This window comes from Barbatula barbatula (genome assembly GCF_947034865.1).
Source record: "Barbatula barbatula genome assembly, chromosome: 9".
NCBI lineage: Eukaryota > Metazoa > Chordata > Actinopteri > Cypriniformes > Nemacheilidae > Barbatula > Barbatula barbatula.
This window is the reverse complement of record NC_136772.1, coordinates 4,719,541-4,742,711: the sequence shown is the minus strand read 5'-3', so window position 1 is coordinate 4,742,711 and position 23,171 is coordinate 4,719,541. Positions and strand designations below refer to the sequence as shown.

Below are 23,171 nucleotides of genomic sequence, written 5' to 3'. Positions count from 1 at the left end.
CACGAGTTCAAAGGTTGGATATCCTACTTCGAATGTTGTTCCAGATGTACATTTTTGTAATGAAAGTGGGAAATATGTGAAACAAGGAGATGTCTGGAAAGCAGCATAACAACTATAACCACCATGTTATTTTGACCGGTGACGTCACATAGACCTTCATAATAAAGGTGCACCAGTTTGATTCTTTTGGCATGCATAGTGTTTCCCTTTAATATACATATAGGATAAAATGATGACCATGGATGTCTAGTTTTTGGAATGCCAGAGTCTGCATTCACTGGGTTTTATAAATATTTAACCAATAAAAAGAATTTAAAAGTGCTTGTCCACATTGACAACACAGTTACCATTTGAAAAGTACAGTGTTGTTCCATTTCCTGAAAAACAGCGAATTTGGGCATTCAAGGTTTCAGAAGGAGTCCTCTGTGGAACACAAAATATATTTTGAGAAATGTCTCAGTGGTTTTGTCTACATACAATGGAAGACAATGTTGTTTGTTAGCAAACCTTTTTCTTCAAAATATCTTATTTTGTGTTCTGAGAAAGAAATCGAATAATTCAGGTTTGGAAAGACATGGAGGCATGTAAACTATGAAAGATTTTTCATATTGGAGTAAATGATCCCTTTAAGAGTATCTACGTATCATTCTGTACCCATGTTTGAAAGCTAACTCTTAGTAACGGTGATAAAGTTTGTAAAGTCAGCTGTTAAGAGTTGGGTGCGTTGCTGCTTCCCTCTACCCACAGGACCCTCGCTACCCTCCAATTAATCACCCCATGAAACCCTGTCCACACCACTAATTGCCTCCTGCTACGTCCCTGCAGGTCTAAGGCGAAGCAATTTAATGCAGCTCACAGCAATCAATAGCAATTAGGAGCATCCCTGACTAATCCCATTGAAAGCTGCATCTTGGGAGATGGCCAGAGAGCTCCAGAAAGCTTTCTTTTTTTAACCTTAGCAGAAACAAAAGGGGAAACAAAAAGATTTTTATGAAAGAATCAACTTTGTAGCTGAAGAATTAATTGCTTTTTCTCTTTGCCCAGGTTGTTTTTCTGATCTCAGTGCCACTTTTGCTTTGGTGAAGTCAACGCAAGCCGGTGTCAATTTATTATCCTCTCCTAGACTATATGAATAACATTTGCTTTTTTAAACAAATGTGATCTGAAGCATTAGCATTTCGTTTAAATTCCTGATGAAGATTTTGTGAAAAATAATAAACCCCAAGAGATCTCTGAATAGTTGAGGACGAGTTGCGATTGTGCTCAAAATAGGTCATGGATCCTAACAAAGGCAACTTATTCATAACTTTCTTGCTTTCACATGGCATAATTTGCCCCAGAAAAAACGAGCAAGCACAATAGATTTTGAAAGGCGTGCAAATACTCAATTTAAACACGTGACTTCCATCTTGAGGGGATAGGGAGCTCTTTATTTTTTCCACACACATACAAAAGCTTGCTGGAGACAGTGTAATTACGATCTGTTCTTAGGATTTCTGTCTTCTGATAATAAAAAAAAACGTTGTCTCCAACAGATAACAAGTTATTTTAATGGCATAAAACTGAAATGCAAAGTACAGGGGATGTGCTCTAGAGCTCTGGCACAGGCAGGAGCTGAAAGACAGCTATACAGTCCACAAGCCAAGTTGACGGAGCCGACCAGACCTTTCCAACCCGGACCTTTGAGGGTTTGTAGGCGCTCCGAGGATCATATAAGATATACTGGGTGCAGAGAGCTTGGTCTGAACCAGGCTGAGCGTGATAGGCCGCTGCACACAGGGTTTGTGTGACATCACTGTCGGGTTTAGGCTGGCGGTTCAGAAGCTGACCTCCTCCATCTTTGATCAACGGAAGCAGGTCATTTTTAGGCGGTTTGTGGAAAGAACCCATCATGTAGAAGAAACAGCCATCAAAGAGTCGAGGCATCTGGAGACAAAAAAAGATGAGAGCAATGAACACTGCAAGTACTTTTAGTAAATACAGTTAATATTGGATTTTTGTCAATGTATTGGGACACAATGCATGTCATATTTAAACCCAAATCTCCGTCATGAGCACCACAGCTCATGTGTCTAGGGCATTTTTCAACTTTATGCCATGGTGTGTAAATATCAAAGTTTTTTTTTATTCAGTTCAAAAAATATTTGTGTGTAGGTTTTTAATCAAACCATTATATTCATTTACATTTACATTTAGTCATTTAGCAGACGCTTTAATCCAAAGCGATTTACAGATGAGGAAACATTGGAAGCAATTATAACAACATAGGCAACAAAATAGTGCATCAAACTAGTCCATTAAAGCCTAGCACAGTATACAAAGCTAAGAATAGTGAGGTTAGTAAGTGTTTTTTTTTATTATTATTATTTTTTAAAGAAAGAAAGGGAAGAGAATTAGGAAAAATCCATCAGCGCCGTGTTGACGGAAGAGATGCATTTTTATGCGTTTTTTTAAAGATGGCAACCGAGTCTGCTGATCTTGTAGCAGCTGGTAGATCATTCCACCAATGTGGAACAGATCCAGAGAAGGTACGGGAGAGTGACTTATTTCCTTTTTGGGATGGAACCACTAGTCGTTGTTCCTTTGCAGACCGCAGTGATCTGGCAGGAACATAGATCTGCATTAGCGAGTGGAGATACGATGGTGCAGACCCGGTGTTGGTATTGTAGGCCAGGAGCATAGCTTTTAACTTTATGCGGGCGGCAACAGGGAGCCAGTGTAACCTGATGAAGAGTGGAGTTACATGCGCTCTCTTCGGTTCATTGAAGACCACTCTTGCCGCCGCATTCTGGATCATCTGGAGAGGTTTGATTGTGCAAGCAGGAAGTCCAGCCAGAAGCACATTGCAATAATCCAGTTTGGACAGGACAAGAGCCTGGACTAGGATTTGCGTAGAGTGCTCCGATAGGAAAGGTCAAATTTTCCTAATGTTGTAGAGGATGAATCTACAGGACCGGGTGGTGCTGGCAACATGACTTGTGAGGTTAAGCCGATCATCGATTACCACTCCCAGGTTTCTGGCTGTGCTGGACGGTGTAATCGTTGATGAGCCTAGTTGAATGGCAAGGTTGTGGTGAATCTTTGGGTTGGCTGGGATCACAAGCATATCCGTTTTTGCAAGGTTTAGCTGCAGGTGATGATCCTTCATCCAAAGCGAGATGTCACTCAGGCATGCCGCGATACGAGCAGCGACCGTCGGATCGTCCGGTTGAAATGACAAGTAGAGTTGTGTGTCGTCGGCATAGCAGTGAAAGGAGAAGCCATGCTTCTGAATGACCGAGCCGAGGGATGTCATGTAAATGGAGAAGAGTAGCGGTCCAAGCACTGAGCCCTGTGGCACCCCCGTGTTGAGCTGTTGGGACGCTGAGACCTCATCTCTCCAGGATACTCTGAATGACCTACCCGAGAGGTAGGACTCAAACCATTGCAACGCCATTCCAGAGACACTGAGAGAAGCCAGGAGGATGTGATGATTGACAGTGTCAAAGGCAGCAGACAGATCCAGTAGGATGAGCACAGATGACATGGATGATGCTTTTGCCAGTCTCAGGGTTTCGATGACTGAGAGCAGTGCAGTCTTTGTGGAATGACCGGTCTTGAACCCAGACTGATTGCTGTCCAGGAGGTTGTTTTGCATGAGAAAGGAGGAGAGCTGGTTGAACACAACTCGCTCCAGGGCTTTGGCGATGAAGCGAAAAAGGGAGACAGGCCTGAAGTTTTCTAGCAGTGTAGGGTCCAGGGTGGGTTTCTTTAGAAGCGGTGTGATGCGGGCCTTTTTGAACGCTGTGGGAAATGTCCCAGTGGTGAGGGAAGAGTTGATGATGTGGGTCAGAGCAGGCACAACCGTTGGAGAGATGGCCTGGAGGAGATGGGTGGGGATGGGGTCCAGTGGGCAGGTGGTAGGGTGGTTGGAACCAATGACCTTGGAGACATCAGCTTCAGACAGATGAGAAAAGGCGGGGAGCACACACGTGTCAGGGATGTGGGCGGGTTCGACAGGTGGTTGCGTAGAGAACTGGCTGGTGATGGCAGTAGTTTTCTTTACGAAGAACGATGCAAAATCAGCAGCTGTTAACTCCGATGAAGGTGCGGGAGCAGGCGGACAGAGGAGAGCAGAGAAGGTTTTGAATAGCGTTCGAGGGTCCGGAGAGTTGCTGATCCTCGAGTGGTAGTAGTCTGTTTTTGCAGAGGTGACATCTACAGAGAAAGAAGAGAGAAGAGACTGGTAAAGAGAGAGGTCTGCAGGGTCTTTTGACTTGCGCCATTTTCTTTCAGCTGACCGGAGGTTGGCGCGATGCTCACGCAGTACATCCGATAACCAGCGAGCCGACGGGGATGCACGGGCTGGTCCAGATGCAATTGGGCATAGGTTGTCCAAGCAGGATGAAAGCGTGGAACACAGAGTGTCTGTGGCATTGTCTGTATTCAAAAGAGAGAGCTCATCAGAGGGGGGGGAATGCAGAGAAGACAGCAGAGGAAAAACAGGAGGGAGGGAGAGACCGCAGGTTGCGCCGGAAGGTGACCATCGGTAAGACATCTGCGATATCCGGAGCAGTGAGGTCGAGGGTGACGAAGAAGTGATCAGACGTGTGCAGCGGGGTGACCTGAGAGTGATGAGTGGAGCAGTACCTTGTGAAGATCAGATCTAGATGGTTTCCAGACTTGTGGGTTGCTGATGTGGAAACCTGCTCGAGGAGAAATGATGCGGTCAGGTTGACGAAGTCAGCAGCCTGTGGTTTTCCAATGTGGATGTTGAAGTCACCTAGTACCACCAGGGGAGTACCATCCTCAGGGAAGGATGAAAGAAGCACATCCAGCTCCTCCAAGAAATGTCCAAGCTGACCTGGGGGACGATATATAACTACAAAATGACTTTTAACAGGGTGGGTGATGGTAACAGCATGAAACTCGAAGGAGCTGTTGTCACACATGGGTGTTAGCTGATTGAATTTCCAGTCTTTGGGGATGAGTAAAACGGTGCCTCCACCCCTTCCTGTCATGCGAGGGCTATGGGAGAAAGTGTGATTATGGGAGAGGGCAGCGGGAGTGGCAGAGTCCTCTGGTTTGATCCATGTTTCTGTAAGTGCTACGATGGAAAGACCAGAATGTTTAACAAAAGCTGTAATGAAATCAGCTTTGTTCACAGCAGATTGGCAGTTCCACAATCCTATTGGGAAAGTAGAAGGGGCAGTTGCTAGCAGTGATGCATTGTGAAGATTATTAGCATTGCGTCGCCTTCGGCATGTGGCAGATGTTTACCTGTTGTGATAACAGAAAGGATTTTAAAACACATATTTAAGAGAAGCAGAAAGAAAATAGGGAGAAACATTAAAGATTACAATAAAGGATTAAGTGTTAGTGAAAACAAGTAAGACAAAAAGTGCAAGTGTTAACACAAAACAAAATAGGTACAAAAAGAAGTGCAATACTCAAGTGCCCTGTCGGTGTCCCGGGCTCGGTGGAGTTGCGCGCAGGTAGAGTCGATGTCTTTACTCTCTTCGGGTCTTCACGCAATGAGGGCTGCACGCGACCGCTGCCGCGGTGGGTAGACGCTTTTTAAATACCTGTCTCATTACTTTAATTCAACAGGCCCCGCCCTCAGATGACACGCGCACACAAAGCAAACCAATTAAACTAGCCCGAGAACGAACGAAGGAACGATACTACACGCGGTTTCACCACGTGACAGAGCGGAAGTAAATACAAAGCGATTTCTCAGTTTAACACAGTACTAAAACTCAACAAGACACAATTTAAATACACTTACACAATTCTGTACGCTTCTGCTGCTAAATTGCTTCTCCATATTCATAGTGCTGTTAAGCAAATGTGTGCAAATTCTAATACAATGAATATTAGTTATTCCATTCCAGCCTCCAATTTGACCAAAAGGAGGAAGTGATACAAAACGGGACAACATTTTAATATAGTACATAAGCATTTGTATTAATACCATAAAATGTAGATAAAATCTAGATTTGCATTACTTATTAGAAATAAAAATGTAAGAATATTTTTAAATAAAAAAATATGAGGGTTTCTAACTTTTGTGACCTAAAGAATCCTTTTTTAAACCATAAAACTCTTTCTGGTTGATGAATATTTCATAGCTGACCAAAACCAAATTCACTGCGCAACTCAAGGGCTCTTACAGAACACCATGACTATCAGGGACATGACTAAACTATATCTTATTACTTTACATCAGCCTCATTTTATGTCTTTGTGACATAAAATGAGGCTAATGAAAAGTAATAAGATACAGTTTAGATTAAGTATAAACTAAATTCTAAATACCATCAATGAATACAGAAGATCAAAATCTAGATTTGGGGTTAAACATCACAGCCCTTTTTTACTTTCCACTTTCTTTTCAACCGTTGCATTAAAACAAGGATTACAACAGTTTGTTATATGGCCTTAAAGGGACAGTTCTCCCAAAGACATAAAGTCTGTCACCATTTACTCTCCCTCAAGTTGTTCCCAAATCTGTATAAATGTATTTGTTTTGATGAACACAGAGAAATATATTTGGAAGAATGCTTGGAAACAAACAGTTCTTGGCCTCTATTGACCACCATAGTAGAAAAATACTACAATGGTAGTCAAAGATGCACCAAAACATTTTGGTAGTCAATGGTGGCCAAGAAATGTTTGGTTACAAGCTTTCTTCCAAATATCTTTCTGTGTGGTCATCAGAACAAAGGCATTTATACAGATTTGGACCAACTCGAGGGTGAATAAATTATAAATAAATGTACTTTTGGGTGAACTGTTCCTTTATCATAACGGCAATACTCTCAAATGAGTACCTCACCTCCATTACCCTACAGTCCGTGTGTGATGTTACATTAGCTTATACAGTGAGCCATAATAGTAATCAGAGCAGAACTTGACCGTGCTGTACATCGTGGCCTGAGGAGATAGCAACTGTCCTATATTGTCTTACAACACACAAAGTCCTTTCTGAAAGCGACAAGTATGTTGCCTCCCTTCTGAATTCCCTCCAAGAACCTTTGCGCCCCTCTGAACGAGCCACAATCCATAGCGCAGTCAAGTAATAAAAGGCAAACCAGCCTGAGGAGAGCATATCAACACGGCAGACTGACAATTAAAGACCATTAAAGGACAGAACCAGGAGTGGGTTTCATTCAGCTATTATTCTTCCTCTCTGGAGAGGAAAATGCGTCGATAGCTGTTAGACCCTCCGCATGTCGGCCTGTCACTCACCAGGCTGTCTCTGTTTGCACGGGCACGTGGGGGGCCTTCACCTGTCTCGTACACGCTCTCTTCAGCCCAGATGCCTGCCTGAAGGCTACAACACACCCCTGGAAGAGAGAGAGAGAGAGAGAGAGAGAGAGAGAGAGAGAGAGAGATGAACAGATGAAAGAAACAGTGTTTTAAAGAAACAGTTCATACAAAAAAATTGATTTTACACAGCCTCATTTAATGTTAAGTATGCAAAATAAAAAAAATGCTATTAAAGGGATAGTTCACCCAAAAATGAAAATGCTGTCATGAATTACTCACCCTTTAGTTGTTCCAAACCTGTATAAATTTATTGTTCGGTTGAACACAGAGCAAGATATTTGGACTACTATTGACTAACATAGAAGGAAACAAATGGTAGCCAAAGCTGCCCCAGAACTGTTTGCTTTCTTCAATTCCTCAAAATATCATCATTTGTGTTCAACAGAACATAATTATGACACTATTTTTCCTACTATGGTAGTCAGTGGTGCCTCAGAATTGTCGCTGTTGTTAACATTCTTCCAAATATCTTGCTTTGTGTGTACAACCGAACAAACACATTTATACAGAATTGGAGTTATTCATGACAGAATTTTGGGGTGAAATCTCTTATTTGCCTTTGTGATGGTGTCACACCGTGTCATTTCAGTTCGATTTTTCTTTGTGTTTTGTAACTTTAAGAGATTGACAGCCATGGTCACTATGAACTGTTTATAAGTATCAAGACAAAATTTGGCATTCCATTTAAAAAAAAGACGAGGCTGCATGCAGATTTAGAACAGCGTAGGAAAGTAAATTAAGACTGGATGTTCATTTTGGGATTAATTACTCCTTCAGTTTCGCATAATCTTTATTTACATTAGTTTCAAGGCAAACATGCACAACAACCCTGATGCAATGCGCACTTAAATTCTGCAAGTCGTCTTCTGCATTTCAGTAAGGTAAGTCATAGAGCAAGATGAGATTTTCATGGCACAGAGCTGGGAACATCAAGCATCTTTTTCAACTGTGAGGCTGAAAACAATCTTGTTCATTTCTGTCAGGTAAGACGTTTCACGAAATGTCTTCAACGGCATCTGATCTCCATGCCTCTCACGGCTGTCCAACATGACGGCTGCTCCTTCGAATAAAAAACGAAACCTCCATCACGATCCGTCTTCGCCCGCCGAACTTGTTTACAACTATTTGATGCCGTTCTGCTCCGTTTGCCCTAGTTGTGCGTGTCTGAAATGGCCTTTTTTTACTTAAGGGGCTTTCTGCGGGAGCAGACAGCTATTGTTGTTTTATCGAGAATGTTGACAGAAAAAGGACAAGGGGAATAAATGGGCACCTTGTAAAGTGTTTCTAAAAATACACATAAAGCAGGTTTAAGAGCAGCCTCTCCACTTAATCTTCACGTGGTTTCATCACATTTTTGTTTCATTTCCAACAATTTGAGATTCACCTTTTACTTTCAAATCCAGTTCGTCTTACGTTTTAGGTATACAATAATGATCCCAGTGTTGTGGAAATCAAATCGGGGACCAACCCGTTTTTGCCCACGTCCTTCCAAAGTCTCTTCTCCGAATACAAAAACCAATTTAAAATGAAAAATCCTGTGGTTTCGAGACGCAGAATCATTAGCAGGTTTACAATCCCTGCTTCCCGAGCGTCATTCAGGACACAGTCTACACCTATAAGAGAGCGCACACGCAGAATCCTCTGTAGTAAACACAATCTGTAATTGTGCTTCCTCTGCCTCTTTAATTACAGCTTTCATTACCCAAGGTCCCGCGAGGGGGACGGCTATGACAGTGTTACGTTCGGGGTTAATCTGCCTCCTCCTTTGGACGACAGGGCCAGCTTGTTAGCCGAGCAGCAAAGAGCCATTAGCATATTAGCTAATTAGATTCACAATGATGGGAGAAGACATTGAAGCTCAGCGACTGAGTGTGTGTGTAGTGGGTGGATGTGGATTGGCAGAGCTGGCAGCTCACGCACTCATGGGCACTGAACCGTGATCCGGTGAGCCATGGAGACCCATAAAAAAGAGAGGAAAAATGATGGTATCAGAGCTCATACTGTACGGCGTGAAAGACAGGGAGACTGAACTTAATGATAAGTGCTTCAAACTCACTATAATTCTTCCGTTTGAGAAATACGATTCATTTTACATTGATCAAGAGATGCTGTGAATTTAAATCGCAGATTAAGTAGATAACATTCAGCCAGGGCTGTGCAAAACTACTTGTTTTTAAAATCGACTAGTAAGTGCGAGCATGAATGACTAGTTAACTCGGCCGTTTCAAGGATGCACTTACAAGAAGCAAGTCACAACAAAATGGCCAGAGACGTCCATGTAAATTAGTTTTGAAGTGGATGAATTAAAGAAAGAATGAATTAGAAAACTTCTCAGAGAGCTTTTTAACATGCACACGGCCGCAGCTTAGACTGTCAGCAATGCATGCAAATTGAAGCACCGCTGCTAAAAAAGTACAAAGCGTTCGCAATCCATCTCTACTTTCAGGTAATTTTTTAAAGGCACAACCTTAAGAACAAAAGTTTATGTATCTTAAAGAAATGTTCGATGACACAGATGATGATTGAAAAATCTAAAGGATGGGTTCGAGAGAGCAGGGCCAAGCAGTTCTCCCATAAATGCTGCTGTCTGCCAAAGGCTGGATATCAAAACAATAAAAAAGCAGCTGCTTGGAGAACAAACACCTCACCGGTGATGTTCGCCTGAAGTGCATGACCACACACTGTGTAAATGGCAGACTCAATGATGTATGAAACAAAAGGGACAGGTTTTGAATCTGAACCAAATGAATAGACGGTATTTCAACTGTAACCATTTACATATAAATTTTTTATATAACAAAACATTTATGGATAAAAATAATGTTTTGAGAAAACTTCTCTGCGATGCCAATTATTTTGCAATACTTTTTGAAAGATGTTATGAAAACGGTTTTGTGAAATTACTGTTTCCAAATATCGCTGCTGTCCTTCTGAAACATCGTATTTCCATATTTAGTAATTTGTTTATCATTATAATTGGTCACCCTTTATGTTTTTCACTGGGTTTTGCAAATATCCAACCAAAAAAAGCATTAAAAAGTGCTTGTCAAGTTTGACAACACAGTACGTCATCATTTAAAAAGTGTTTTTCCATTTCCTGAAATACAGCAAATTTAGACACGGTTTCAGAAGGACAGTGAAGATTTACAGAATTCAACAGTGGTCGTTTTCTCGAGATTTCTTTCTTTTTATGGCACATAACTGCATTTGCTGTGGACTTACAGCTGAAACTAAGGATCCAGCAGCCATTGAGGATGCCCCGGAGCGTGGTTAGGATGGCCAACGGGCTGGAAGCATCTGGAACAACCACATGGGTGACTGAAAAGACATTTAACCCAAGACAGAAACATTTAAACAAAATCACATCTCATGAACACGATTTGCGTAATAATGTTATATTATGTTAGCAAACTAAGGTACTGTGTTCACTTTGTAACCAAAGATGCCTCTGAGACTTCCAAATGTAGTCGCAATAACTACATTTGTTAAAATTGAAATGCAATAAAAAAATGTAGACATGCAGTTATTTGCTTTTCCAAGATGAGTTCTTTAGCAACAGATCTGGGGCCTGATGTAGGAAGTTGAGCTGTGTCATTAAACCATTAGATAACATGTAAATTAAGCCACAACTTTAAATTTGTTTTTTTCAGCTGTATGACTAACATACGAGTTCAGCTTTTACCCAGAAACTTCATAAATGTACTGTATCTGTATTATCGTTGTCCACATTTTGGTGACAAAAAAATGGTACACAGGTGTATCAGGACAATTAATCAGATACAATACAGTTTCGGTGTTTAAAGTTCAAATATCCATGACATCTTAAATGCTCATTTGTACTGGTCAAGAGGAAGACAGCAACAATCCACAATACGCCTGAAAGGTGATAAAATATTTTGTGATTCAAAAAAGTAAAAATCAACAGCAAATTTAAAAAGCATATATTGAAAACAATACATGTAAACAGATGTACATGTATGTAGAAATAAATAAGAATCTGGGAAATGCCAGGGAAGTAATTCACATTCACGATGTGAACTAATGCAGCTTCAACAACAACTACTGCACAAAACATATTTAATAGATATTTAGTGAAAAGCATCTGACTTTAAAATAAATGTACACTTTACATATATAAAAGGGATTCATTTAAACCCAGTGTAGGATCAGAAAATAAGACAGGAGTTTAAAATGCAGGTGCTGACAGAAAAAATTAACCATGCAAAAGGATATTGTCACCCTTTAAAGCAGCAGTTTTCTTAAAGACAAATCTTGTGGACAATGAGAGTGAAGTGAAATTGAACACCCGAACAATTTTGTGTTTGGTAGAGATGGCTCCTGTGGAGCCGGCCTGCTTGAGACCAGAGGGCAAAACATGTTCAGAAACCGCCAGACATGAGTGAAATATAGACTTCTAAGCTGTCACAACAGGGTTTCACGTGCAAACCGGCGGCACCCTAATTAAAATACTTCTGCTACAAATATCAGAACAAAAAGTCTACTTCTGAAAATGTTTAAAAGTGTACGGTCGATATTCTTTTTTTTCCACATTTTAGAAATAACACCAATGTGTCTTAGACAATAAGGTTCTGACTGAAAAAATCTGGAATAAATCAAAACTTTGTAATATTTAAGCATGCTAGTAGTGTTGCAACTAGCCAATCAGAAACAAGTATGCCAAAGCATCATGTGATAAGGACCCTTTATTGGCTTCTTTTTCTTTATGAGTAAATCATAAATTAAATGTATATGTCGGCACAATTATATTTAAGTTTCAAATGATTTTAAACATTTAATTGCATGCCTTCACATTTAATGATTCTGTCAAACACTTTAGTGACCCTAAACATTGAATGTAGTGTGTTCTTAGTCCATTGTGATGCTTTGCAGATAGACTCCAAATCAATAAAAGAACTGCATCTTACCAAGCCCATGAGATAACTTCAATTCAAGAAAACCGTAGACAAAAAACAAGCAACAAACTCAAGTCTTTGTCGTGTGACAAAGCACAACGCTTATTCCTAAAGAAAACTACATTTCGCCTCAGCTATATGTTCTTATGAGAAACTACTTCAATTACTCGAATTCTGCTCTGCTCCAACTTCTATTGCCCAGTCACTGAGAGACACTGTTTGTCTGTCGGTGTGATTTCGGATTCTAAAGGCTCCTGAGAGATTCATTTGTCACTGAAAGTGCTGGTTTCATAATGTATGATTTCATAATCTTCTTATGCTCGGGCTGGATGGCTGCTAATGCTCTCCACAAAACCAGTGACGGGACAAAAGGCACAGAAAGAAGCGGCTCTGTATTTTACTGCGCTGAAAAGGTTTCGTTGTGTTATTTTAATATCAGGTGCCAAGCTGTTTTGGCAGTCCATGTGGTATTGGAGTAATCCTATTCTTATCAGACAAAAACAAAAGTGAATTGATTTACATTTAACATTTGTATATATAAGCAATAAGTTAATTGTTATAAGAATACAAATTAGGTGTCAATTTTGTTTAGGGCAGTGCAATAAAAAGCATCTGGGCATTATGATAATACTCACACAGGATTTAACAACATTGAATGGTAGATAGTCAAAATAAATGTAATATAATTTAGATAATGGCATGGATAAATAACCACCTGGCTATCAGTGGGCATAATCTCTTCATTTACACATGAAAGCGAAGAAACATGCAGCAATCGTAACCATGAAATAGAATTACCATCTAACTCACTCCTGTGTACAGTTCCTCAAAAAAAGCATACCTGCATTAGAAAAAGACTCTACTGGTTTCCCTCCAAGCAGATGAGCCGCTTTAGCAAGCTGCTTCCTTTGAGCTGGCGTCAGCTGACTGCCAATCAGCACCATCGGAGCGGTCTCCCGCATACAGCCTGACGCCTGCAGGAATACAAATAAACAGTAAGGCACTCCGTTGACATTCATGTTTCCATTGCTTTGGTGTGATTGCTTTTGTCAGATTGTAAGTTGTGTCTGGGTCATGTACCTTACTGAGGCTGGCTGGTGGGCCCAGGGGGGCTGTCATAGGATGGGGTGCCTCGGGGGCTGTTTGTAGGACATCCTGCATTTCTGGAGTCAGTGCATAATCCACAGGCCGCAGGCCAAACATGTTCCTGAGCAAATAAAGATGTAGTGTTTATGCAAACTACATTTAATTGGAAATGAATTTAAAGACATGGGTTTAAAAATGCAACTACTTTCTATGGTTATATTTGTTAACATTAGTAAATCCATTAACTAACAATAAGAAACAAAGAATAATAAGGTTTTTCAGCATTTTTGAAAATGTGTGATGTAAAAATGTATCAGAAAATGTTTAAATAAACATGAACAATAATCAATACATTTTGTCAAAGTATTAGTGTTCATTATTACTTAATGTTAGCTAATGAATCAGCTCATTTTAGGAAATGAAAAAACCAAACTCAAATAATATCTATTAATATTAATATATTTAAATAATAAAGGTTTTGACAAGGTTTGCGCAGTATAAATCACTCAGCAAGCAGATCTAACAGGTTGCGACCCAAAGTAGGCCTAATATCTATTTGTTCAACCCAAAAATGATTTGTCCCCTTTGGGAGGCGGAGGAACAGACGTGGAAATTAAAGGAGTGAGAAGTTAGAGAAGGATGTATGTTGAGATTAAGCTTCAGCACTGCGATAACACCTTGGGGACAATTAAGAGGTCCAATGGTCTGTAAAATTTCATTTGGATTCATGAGCCCCCCTCCAAACAAGCCCACAGCCTCTTCACACCACCATAGGAAGTAAATGATTTTGTTTTGAAGCCTAGCACAGCATCTAATCTCCAGGAGTGACAATCCAATAATGCCAAATCTATCTCCAAACATGGCCGCCACATATGCGTGTGCTGTCCATACTGATAAGATAGAGGTGTGTATTTATCACCTACAGACACTCAATGCAGCTAAAGACAGATATTAGTAAGCTAAACCCCCAGGTAACTGCATCCATCTCGCCGTTGACAAATCAGACACAGACGCCGGCGGTAACGAGGACCAATGAATCACAGATCGATGGAGATGTGAAAATGAGTCCTCCGAGGTCCTCCAGCTGTTTCTTTTCACACAGGCGAAGCAATCAGGTGCGTCTGTGCTAAGCACTGGAGCTAACAGTGTCTCATCGATTGAGAGCCGGCGAGCACCATCCTTTGCTCGGATCAAACAAACAAACCAATCGTGCTTCTACGAGTCAAATCCGAGAGTTATGCAGATTTCAGTTGATTGGTTCCTAAACCTAGTTGACTATGACAGCATTTTGGGACAGCCTTTGTATGAGGAGAAAATGCTGCCTTCAATGGAATAATGCTGCCTTCTTAGATTTAGCCCCATTTTAGGGAGTATCGCATGTATTTTTCATACCAGATTTTTTCTTTCGGCTTGGTGCTTGAAAAAAGCACAAAAGAAGAAAATGTAGCCAGACCATTTAAGTTTAAGATCAAGTTTAAGACCATTTAGATCTCCCCGGTTCAACCAAACATAATAATGTCGTCATCATTTATTCACGCTAATGTCATTCCAAACTTGTATAACTTTAAATCTTCTGTGGAACACAAAAAGAAGATATTTTGAGAAATGTGTCAGGGGTTTTGTGTCCGTTGATAGTAAATGGAGGCCAGTTTGGTTTCCAACATTTCTCAAAATATCTTCTTTTGTATTCTGCAAAAGAAAGAAAGTCATACAGGTTTGGAATGACATGAAGATATGTAAATGACGATATCATTTGCTTTTTGGGGTAAACTCTCCTTTTAAAGGCGCAGTTTTTGATTTACAGCGGCCACTAGCATTGTATTATAGATTTGCAACGAATATCTCTGTCCAAACACAAGAGGTCTTCACCGGTCCATAAATGTGGACCCGAACCCGAAGAGACCCGTGATTGTGCTACACAGACCCGACCCGGACTCGTCCAATATTTTGAAAGTTGGACCCGAACCTGTTAAGACCTAAGAAATGGCATAAATGTACGACCCGACGAGGACCCGACTATTATTCGAAAGTTAGACCAGAGCCCGGCCGGAAAGCCAGTCCCTGATCAGCACAAATTCCACAGTTTACAAGTCAGTAAACTAGTTGCAAAAAAAAAGATTTTTGTCTTGCCTACAAACGTTAATAACATTATTAAAAATATTAAATAGACCAGGCACCCGAAGTAATAGGATTTGTACCCGACCCGGACCGGTCTATCTAGTTAAAATATAGAGCCGAACCTATATGGGTCCCGGGTCGGGTCTTGGGTCCTCGGGTCCTCCGTGAAGACCTCTACACCACAGTACAAAAATATATCGTCGGCTGCGACAACGTGTCTTCTAATGTTGACACAGGAAAGAGATCATGTGGGCATTATAGAAAGACTATAGAAAGAGCTATGTCTTATATATTACATAAAATAAAAGGTCTGTGGATTTTGGTCAGGTTGAGCTAGGACCTGCGTTAAAATTTTAAAGACTTTCCAGCAGAGACGAGTTAGGACCCACAGTACTGAGTCTTTTAGGTGAGATACTCATAGATATATATGGAAATACTTTCGAGCACAGAGACGTTGGAAAGAAAGATCGTCTAAAAATCACCCTGAGGAGGTTGCTTTGATTCAGATCAGTATTTGAGTAATATTGGTTTTCTGTTTGTTAGAACCAAGATATGATGTGTGACAGAGCAGTTTTAAGTTTATCTGGAACCGCTTTAATATTGTACACATCTAGATACTGGAGAGAGCGAGAGAGGGAGTGAGCGAGAGCGTGTTGGCACTAAAACTGGAGAGAGAGAGAGAGAGAGTTTTAAAGGGGAGAGGACGAGGAAACGCACGCTGTAGAGTTGTTTGTCCGTTTAGGGCTGCTGTACAAAACATGGCGGCGAATACTGTAGGCCTGCTCTGTATGTACATATAAATAGCTTATTCTAAGATATTACAAAAATAACAGTTCATTACGTAAGGTCTTTATACATCTCTGAAGAAGTAGTTTTGTATGTTATATTGCATATCTGTCAATAGATCCTGTTAAAACCCTGTATTGTTCCTTTAAATGCATCTCATAGTACATTTTATAGTCACACTGATGATGTTTCTACAAAAGGTTTTCATCTGTATTTTCAAATAAGTTGATTTGCAAAATGGTTCGATGTATTGCCCTTAAGATCACAGCTATCGATATCTGCCCCATCCACTTTTACAACATCGATGGACATGCCCGTCTATAAGGTTTCAAAACACCCATGTAAACAGTAAGTCTTTAGAACTTGCGCCATCTCAGTCCGGCACATTCAAGGTCTCCCAAGAAATGGCTCTTCAGATCTAAAAAGCATTAAAGTTCACCGCTGGTACAACAAAGATGTACCAGTCAATTCATACAAGGCGTTACAGCTCAGACTGTCGCGCGAGCTCTCACCATAGCCCCTCTGCTCCCACTCCAGACCACGAGGAGCGAGAGTGATTGATTATGTCTGACAGGAGTGGATTGCTTCTGTGCGGTGCTTCTATGACAGAGCTGATGCTCCGCTTCACCATTGACTAACGAAGCATAAATCTGCTGATGCTTCGCTCTCTCCCGACGTACAGCACGGCACAGCGCCAGTCAATCAATGTACAAAGGGCAGACAGACAAAAAGATACAGAGCGCAGAGCATCGCGCATGCAAAGAGCTCCTGGGGATGTGAGCCATAGAGCCCCGCGGAGCATCCGTGTATCGGAGTTCACCAACAATCTTGGTGGAAATAGGAGTTCATTAAGATAAAGGGCATGTGCGGGGAGGTAGGCTTCTATTTTTAGAGCTGAAGATCTCTACATGAGCTATACAAAAAGAAACAGTCACGTTACAAGATGAATGGATTGCGGAGAGTAAAACACAGGATCTTGTGATGTCACGTATAGTGTGCTTGTATTTACATTATTTACAAGCAAGAAGGCCAAAAATATGTGAGAAATGGAAAAATAGAGGAATTTGTCCGATCAGAATTAATGTGTTGAGTTTTGTTTTAAGTAATGTGTTGCATGATCTGAAGCTGTTAAACTGATGCCAGACTTGTGAGTACTCTTATCTTTGGGTCCACCGATTGACATCTCTAAGCAAACTTCAGGTTAGCGGTACAAGCGTTTGATTGGGTTAGTCATAGGGTGTGATGTCAAGAACTCACAGAACAGTTTGAGACGCTCCGTGTTTAACCAAGAGTTTGACCACCGCCACATGTCCACTCCTAACAGCGTCATGTAGTGGAGAGTCATTCTGATAGCCTGGAGTGTTCAACAGCGCCCCCTGCTGTAGCAGTTCCTCCACCACTCCCAGGTGACCAAGATTACAAGCCTCGTGCTGCAACATGAAATACATATTCTTGCCAAAATTCAAATTTTAAGAATAAGCATCTTTTAATTTCATGTCCTTAAAGGATCTGTAAATGTGTGTGACTGACATTCTTGTGCAAATATTTTGAAGAATGTTGAAAACCAAACAATATATATATACACCCTATCGACTTCCAATGTATGGACACAAAACCACGGAGACATTTCTCAAAATATCTTCATTTGTGTTCCACAGAAGAAAGAAACATTCAGGTTTTGTTTATCTGGTTTTGTTTACACATACATGTGAGAGTTTTACCTTAATGCCAAGATCAATTAAATTTAAGTTTTTCATAGTTATTAATAGAATGGACAATACCTAAACATACATTTCCATAGCAAGCCTTTATTGATATCACATCATGTTTCTGTTTAAAAAGTAAAAAATAAAAAATAATCATGTCACAAAAGAAAGGCACTCCTTAATACTTCATTGCCTTTTGTTCACAATTCTGCATGCAATATTTAAATCTCTATCTTGCTCTATATTTTCCATTAAATTAAATGCTACGCAAATACATTTGCCCAACAAGGAAAAGCTTTCCAACCATTTTCAGCTCAGACAAACCCAAACGCAACAAGACTGTCCTGAGTAAAACATTTATGTTGGATTGTGTGCATTTGTATGTGCTTTCTCATCGCTCACCAACGGCGTCCAGCCTGCATTGTCCTTCAGGTTGGGGTCGACTACCAGAGCAAGGAGCTTCCGTACCTCCTCCACATCACCCTGAAAAAATGACCAGGGTGAAAACGTCGGGGCAGTATTGACGAGACTTACACAGTCATCTATCATTGAACGGCCAAAGTTACTCACTGCTGGAATACAAACTAAGAACTACTGTCATTTAAGCAATATAGTTTCAAGCAGTCGTACTCCACTGGTGTTAAAGTAAAACAATATTTTTAATAAATGTTTAATAAAATGTGACCGTATGACCATGTCAATGTGACGCGTGGTTGACTTGAACGTATTGATGTCAGAAGTCGGATATTTTACGACATAATATATGAAATACGAGTCTGGAACGCAGCATAAGAGTATGTGGTCAGATTTGTTGCATATTACCAAACAAATAAACTATGATTCACAAATAAATGTAGAATTTGCAAAAGCACAGAAAGCAATCCACAAACATAGTAGAGGTTGCAAAAATTTTTTTTAATTAATAGAAATGTACAGCTATGTTTGTGGAGCCAAAATGATAAATATTGTTTTCCAAAGTTTCATTTTAATCACTTGCAAATTTCATTTTTTTTATGAAACTGCTAAAATAAATTTGTGTACCCAACTATTTGTGAATTCATATTTTTTTAACAACTCATGTGTACAGTGTGTGTGGGCCGTAATCTACTTTCACAAAATGAAAAATCTGCCTTCATTCCTAAAATTTAGGCATTTAAAAATGAATTAAATTCAACATAATAAACATAACAAATAAATGTATATGAAAATACACTACTAGTCAGAAAAGCTTACAAATGCATGTCAACTGGTAGAAACTAGACAAACACTAAAAACAGGCAGACTTCTTTATAAAATTGTCACGTTTTCTATTCAGCCAATGTCAGGATAATAATTTGCATACTTTGTTGCCAATGCAGTTCGGGGAAAGCGAAAGTTAAAAATCACAGACCTTTATCGCAGCCATGTGCAGAGGTGTCTCTCCCATGTGGTTCCTCTTCATGTACGGAAGACTCCTTCGATTACTTCGCACACCTTGACATCTCCCAGAGACTGGTGTAACTGGTGGCCTCCTTCTCCCTGAAAGTGAGATGACTGGCTTCACATACTGGTCCTCTTTTGACTGTCTGGAAGTTCTCAAGCAATAATAGGGGTCTTCAGCCGGAGGGGGAGATGTGGATTGTGATGGTCTTCTAGATAATATCTTCCTGCCTCCTGGACTTGATCTGGGTCTTTTTTGTGTCATCTGCGGATCATCACCGTCCTGGTTCTCTCTCTCAAGTGTTCCGGAAGGAGAAGGTTGAGGAGGAATCTGGGCGTTTTCCTTAAAAAGCTCATTATCTAAGTTTTGAGTTTCACCCACTTCTAGATTGTCAAGGATGCTTTCATCCAAACCGAAAATTTGAGTCTCATCTTGGGACACCAAATTCTGAGGGTCCTCAGGCTGATTGCCCATGCATCGGAAAGACACCCTCTTACCAACCCTCCTGTTGCCATCTCCAGAGCTCACCTTCTCTTCATCCTTGCGTTCTATAGCAGCATCTTTACCATAACCCCACTTAATGTTGACTGCCTCTAGTTTCTGCCTCTTGTATTCCCGCTTCACCCGAGTCTGTGGTTTGGGGCTTTTAGCACCGCGTGCTTGTTTGTAGGCTGGGCGGACCCTCTTCGACTTTGTTTTCTTATTCACTCTCTCTCTCAGAGGGCTGGAAGAGTCAGAGTCCTGGGAGGAAGAGGTGAAGTTAAAGACCGACAGGTCTTTAGGTTTGGATGATGGGGACTTGGTGGGTTTTTCCCGATCTGCATTTGGTAAGTTTATGGCAACAGGCTTCTCGACACAACACCGTACTTTACGACTTTTAGGGCTGAACCAGATCTTGAAGTTCTTCTTATTCTTCGAGTCAGAGATGTTTGGTTGTCGCTTATCGGTGGGCATGGCTAAATAGAAGAATTGCATCGCAGCCTTCAAAATTGCAACACTCATATCACATGTAAAGAAAGGCATATATTAATACATTACTACAACAGAACTTACATTTTTAGGTGAATTATTCCTTTTCAATCAACCTATAATGTTTTTTCATGCTGTAAAAATGACACCATTTATTATTTTAAGCAGTGGTTAAATGATTCCTCCTGACATTAACTTGGCACAGCTTAGCACACGTCGTGTTAATGTGTAAAAAATGTATTCAGTAGCTTTTCGCATCCCCTGCCTATCCATTGTCTCCGATGCCACAGCAGCACCGGCAACAGTGACCCTGCATGAACTCTGCACCATCTCAATCTCCTCTGCAGCGTTAAACGGCCTGACCCGTGGGGCTCAGACCTGTCTGTGAGACAGCACACCTCTCCACCGCCGGCAATATCATCCAGTATTAACTGAACCCTGAGCCACCAGCAAAAAACCACTATGGATAATTACATTGCATAATTACAGTCATTACAGGCTGAAAGTTCAGTCAGGGATTTAAGCATGGTGAAAAAAGAAACATCATTTTAAAAAAGTCCATTGCACTCAGGGATGAAATAATATACGTGTGTTCAGGTTATAATTGGCTGCTTCGTGTCATGTTGTGAATGCCTTTTCCTACCCGGGACGTCTGATGGGTTCAGTAGGGAATCCAGTGTGCAGTCTTCACAATGTCTTTCAACTAAGGACCGTGACAAACACGGTAGCTTTCTCAAGCATGAGGACCAGCACAACACCTACAGTATATGACACACATACGTTAAATGTAATATGCATTGACTATTTTATCATTTAATAGAAAAAGCACAATCCACATCTTGATCTTAATGATGGATGCCCCACCGAGATTTGCATTGCAAACAGAGTTTATATACTATGTTCATTTATAGATAGATATTCATGATGTGCCCAAGGAGAACACTATTTATAATGTTCTGGTGTTATGCTACGGGGAGATATTCATGTTATAACTTGACTTACTTTAAACCGTAATTACCTTCTAAAAGCTGCATGTTATGAAATTTATATTCAAGGCCAAAATGTAGTTTATAGCCCACAAGGCCAGTATTAGTATGATTAAATGTTAAAATATAATACAAAACACATTCGTGATGTGGGCCTGGTCAAAAGCTTCATTGATCGTATGATTACAGATTATAATATAATCAGAATAGGAATGTTCATTTTATTGCTCATCCATGCAAGACCAAATACTGTACTATACGTTAGCATTACAACAGTAATCTAGTCCACAGTACAATTACTACACAGTAGTGTTTTTAAACGTTATGATTGTAAATATTAAAGAATATGACTATTTATTACTTTTCTAACAGTTAGAAATTTTAATATAGTAAAAACTAAAACAGTATTTATGCTGTATGGGCCTGTTCAAGATCATAATATTAATACATACTATTATAATTATCGTGTTTTCTATGCGGTTCTGTATTTATATATTATTATTGTTGTTGTTGTTGTTGTTTCAGATGTTTGACGCAGACCCGTATCATGCTGCCATAAATGCTGTTTTTATACTTTATCTTTGATCTCAAAATTACTTTACCTGCAAAACATATATGTTCACAAAGTCCAAGTCACACCGGTTCTCTCATGACATTCGAGCTGCAAAATAATATAAAGAACGTCTCAAACTGGACACGGATGGTTTTCGGCGTCATAACACAACCAGGAAGTTGAAGTGTTTTCGCACAACTGAACATACCCGTTTTACACACAAGTGATCGGAAGTGTGCCAAAGCCTCTCTCGTCCTGATCCATATAATTGGTTCTAATTAGGTGACATGATCTCCATCCATGAATTAGAAATACGACGCTTCTCCTTTAATGATTTAGCCGCGTACGGTTGTTTTGTAGGTGGCGCCAAAAGATCATAGGTCTCGTGAGCAAACAAAGTCATACCACTAGCGGTTATATTTAAAACGCTTCCGGGCAGCTCTTTCTAACTTGGAAGACCAAGTCCCATCTACTTGTATGGAGGGTAACTGGCATATTTAAAATCCATTGCTACGTTAACAAAATAAAACAACATGTTTTAGACCAACTTTAACACCTGACATCGACTATATTATATCGTATGCTCAAATTGCGCTAAAAATAAAACGTTTTATGGTTGCTGGCAGAGGCAAGTTCTTTCACACGATAGTCTGTGGCCAAGTTTCCTTCAAAATGCGCAAATTTAAATTACAGCCAATGGAAACACGTCAATTTCGCAAAAACTCACATATATCGCAACAAAGTTATCACGCTCGCAAAGGCGTTTACGGAATATTTCTCAAAACTGCAATAGAAACACTGTTTGTCGATTTTTAAAGTCACGTGGCCATTCGCGGTACGTTTTGTCAGAACATTTGGAAAGATAAGATGTATAATTCACATTAAGTAATATCTTATATGAAGGCGCAAATGCAGGAAACCAGTCCAGTATGGAGATTTATTAGGAACAGTGAGGTAATATCGAAATATATAAGGAAATATAGACATTTCTATTTACTCTTTCATCACAGTTGGTGGCAATATGCACTAAAGTTTGTTTGCAACCTGCCATAAAACGAAGTAGGCTACGGCCAAAATGCCTTATCGCGAGAAGAATCCGAATACAATTTAATCGCGTAAGAACATTTAATGCAAACGCAGTCATTCCGCGATACTGTTTTAATCGACATTTAGAAAACATCGCTTAAATTTTGCGCAAATTCTGTAATGGAAATTTGCCGCAAGCAGAGCGCTGTGAATTAACGATTGATGATTGGTTCTCTTTATTAAAAGGCGGGACTACGGGACTACGTTGCACTTTTTCGGGTTCATGGGAATAAAGTT

At 40.3% G+C, this 23,171-nt stretch overlaps 1 protein-coding gene across 9 annotated transcripts; it reads right to left on the bottom strand.

Annotated features, from left to right (window-relative positions):
• Positions 1 to 1,404: 1,404 nt before the first annotated feature.
• Positions 1,405 to 22,239, bottom strand: bard1 (BRCA1 associated RING domain 1). Of its 9 annotated transcripts, none has more exons than XM_079464096.1 (12): positions 22,057 to 22,239; positions 21,898 to 21,956; positions 20,953 to 21,067; positions 20,394 to 20,769; positions 19,311 to 20,296; positions 18,323 to 18,403; positions 17,472 to 17,644; positions 13,305 to 13,431; positions 13,066 to 13,198; positions 10,534 to 10,629; positions 7,231 to 7,328; positions 1,405 to 1,926 (listed from the first exon to the last, which is right to left on the bottom strand). In XM_079464096.1, the coding sequence occupies exons 5-12, from the start codon at positions 20,292 to 20,294 to the stop codon at positions 1,591 to 1,593; spliced, it is 2,028 nt and encodes a 675-aa protein (XP_079320222.1). In that variant the 5' UTR covers positions 20,295 to 20,296; positions 20,394 to 20,769; positions 20,953 to 21,067; positions 21,898 to 21,956; positions 22,057 to 22,239; the 3' UTR covers positions 1,405 to 1,590. The 9 variants fall into 9 exon arrangements, with proteins under 9 accessions (XP_079320222.1, XP_079320221.1, XP_079320223.1 ...); XM_079464095.1 differs by having other exon boundaries at positions 20,394 to 20,443; positions 22,057 to 22,235; XM_079464097.1 differs by lacking the exon at positions 22,057 to 22,239 and having other exon boundaries at positions 20,394 to 20,443; positions 21,898 to 22,044.
• Between the last annotated feature and the right edge of the window lie 932 nt (positions 22,240 to 23,171).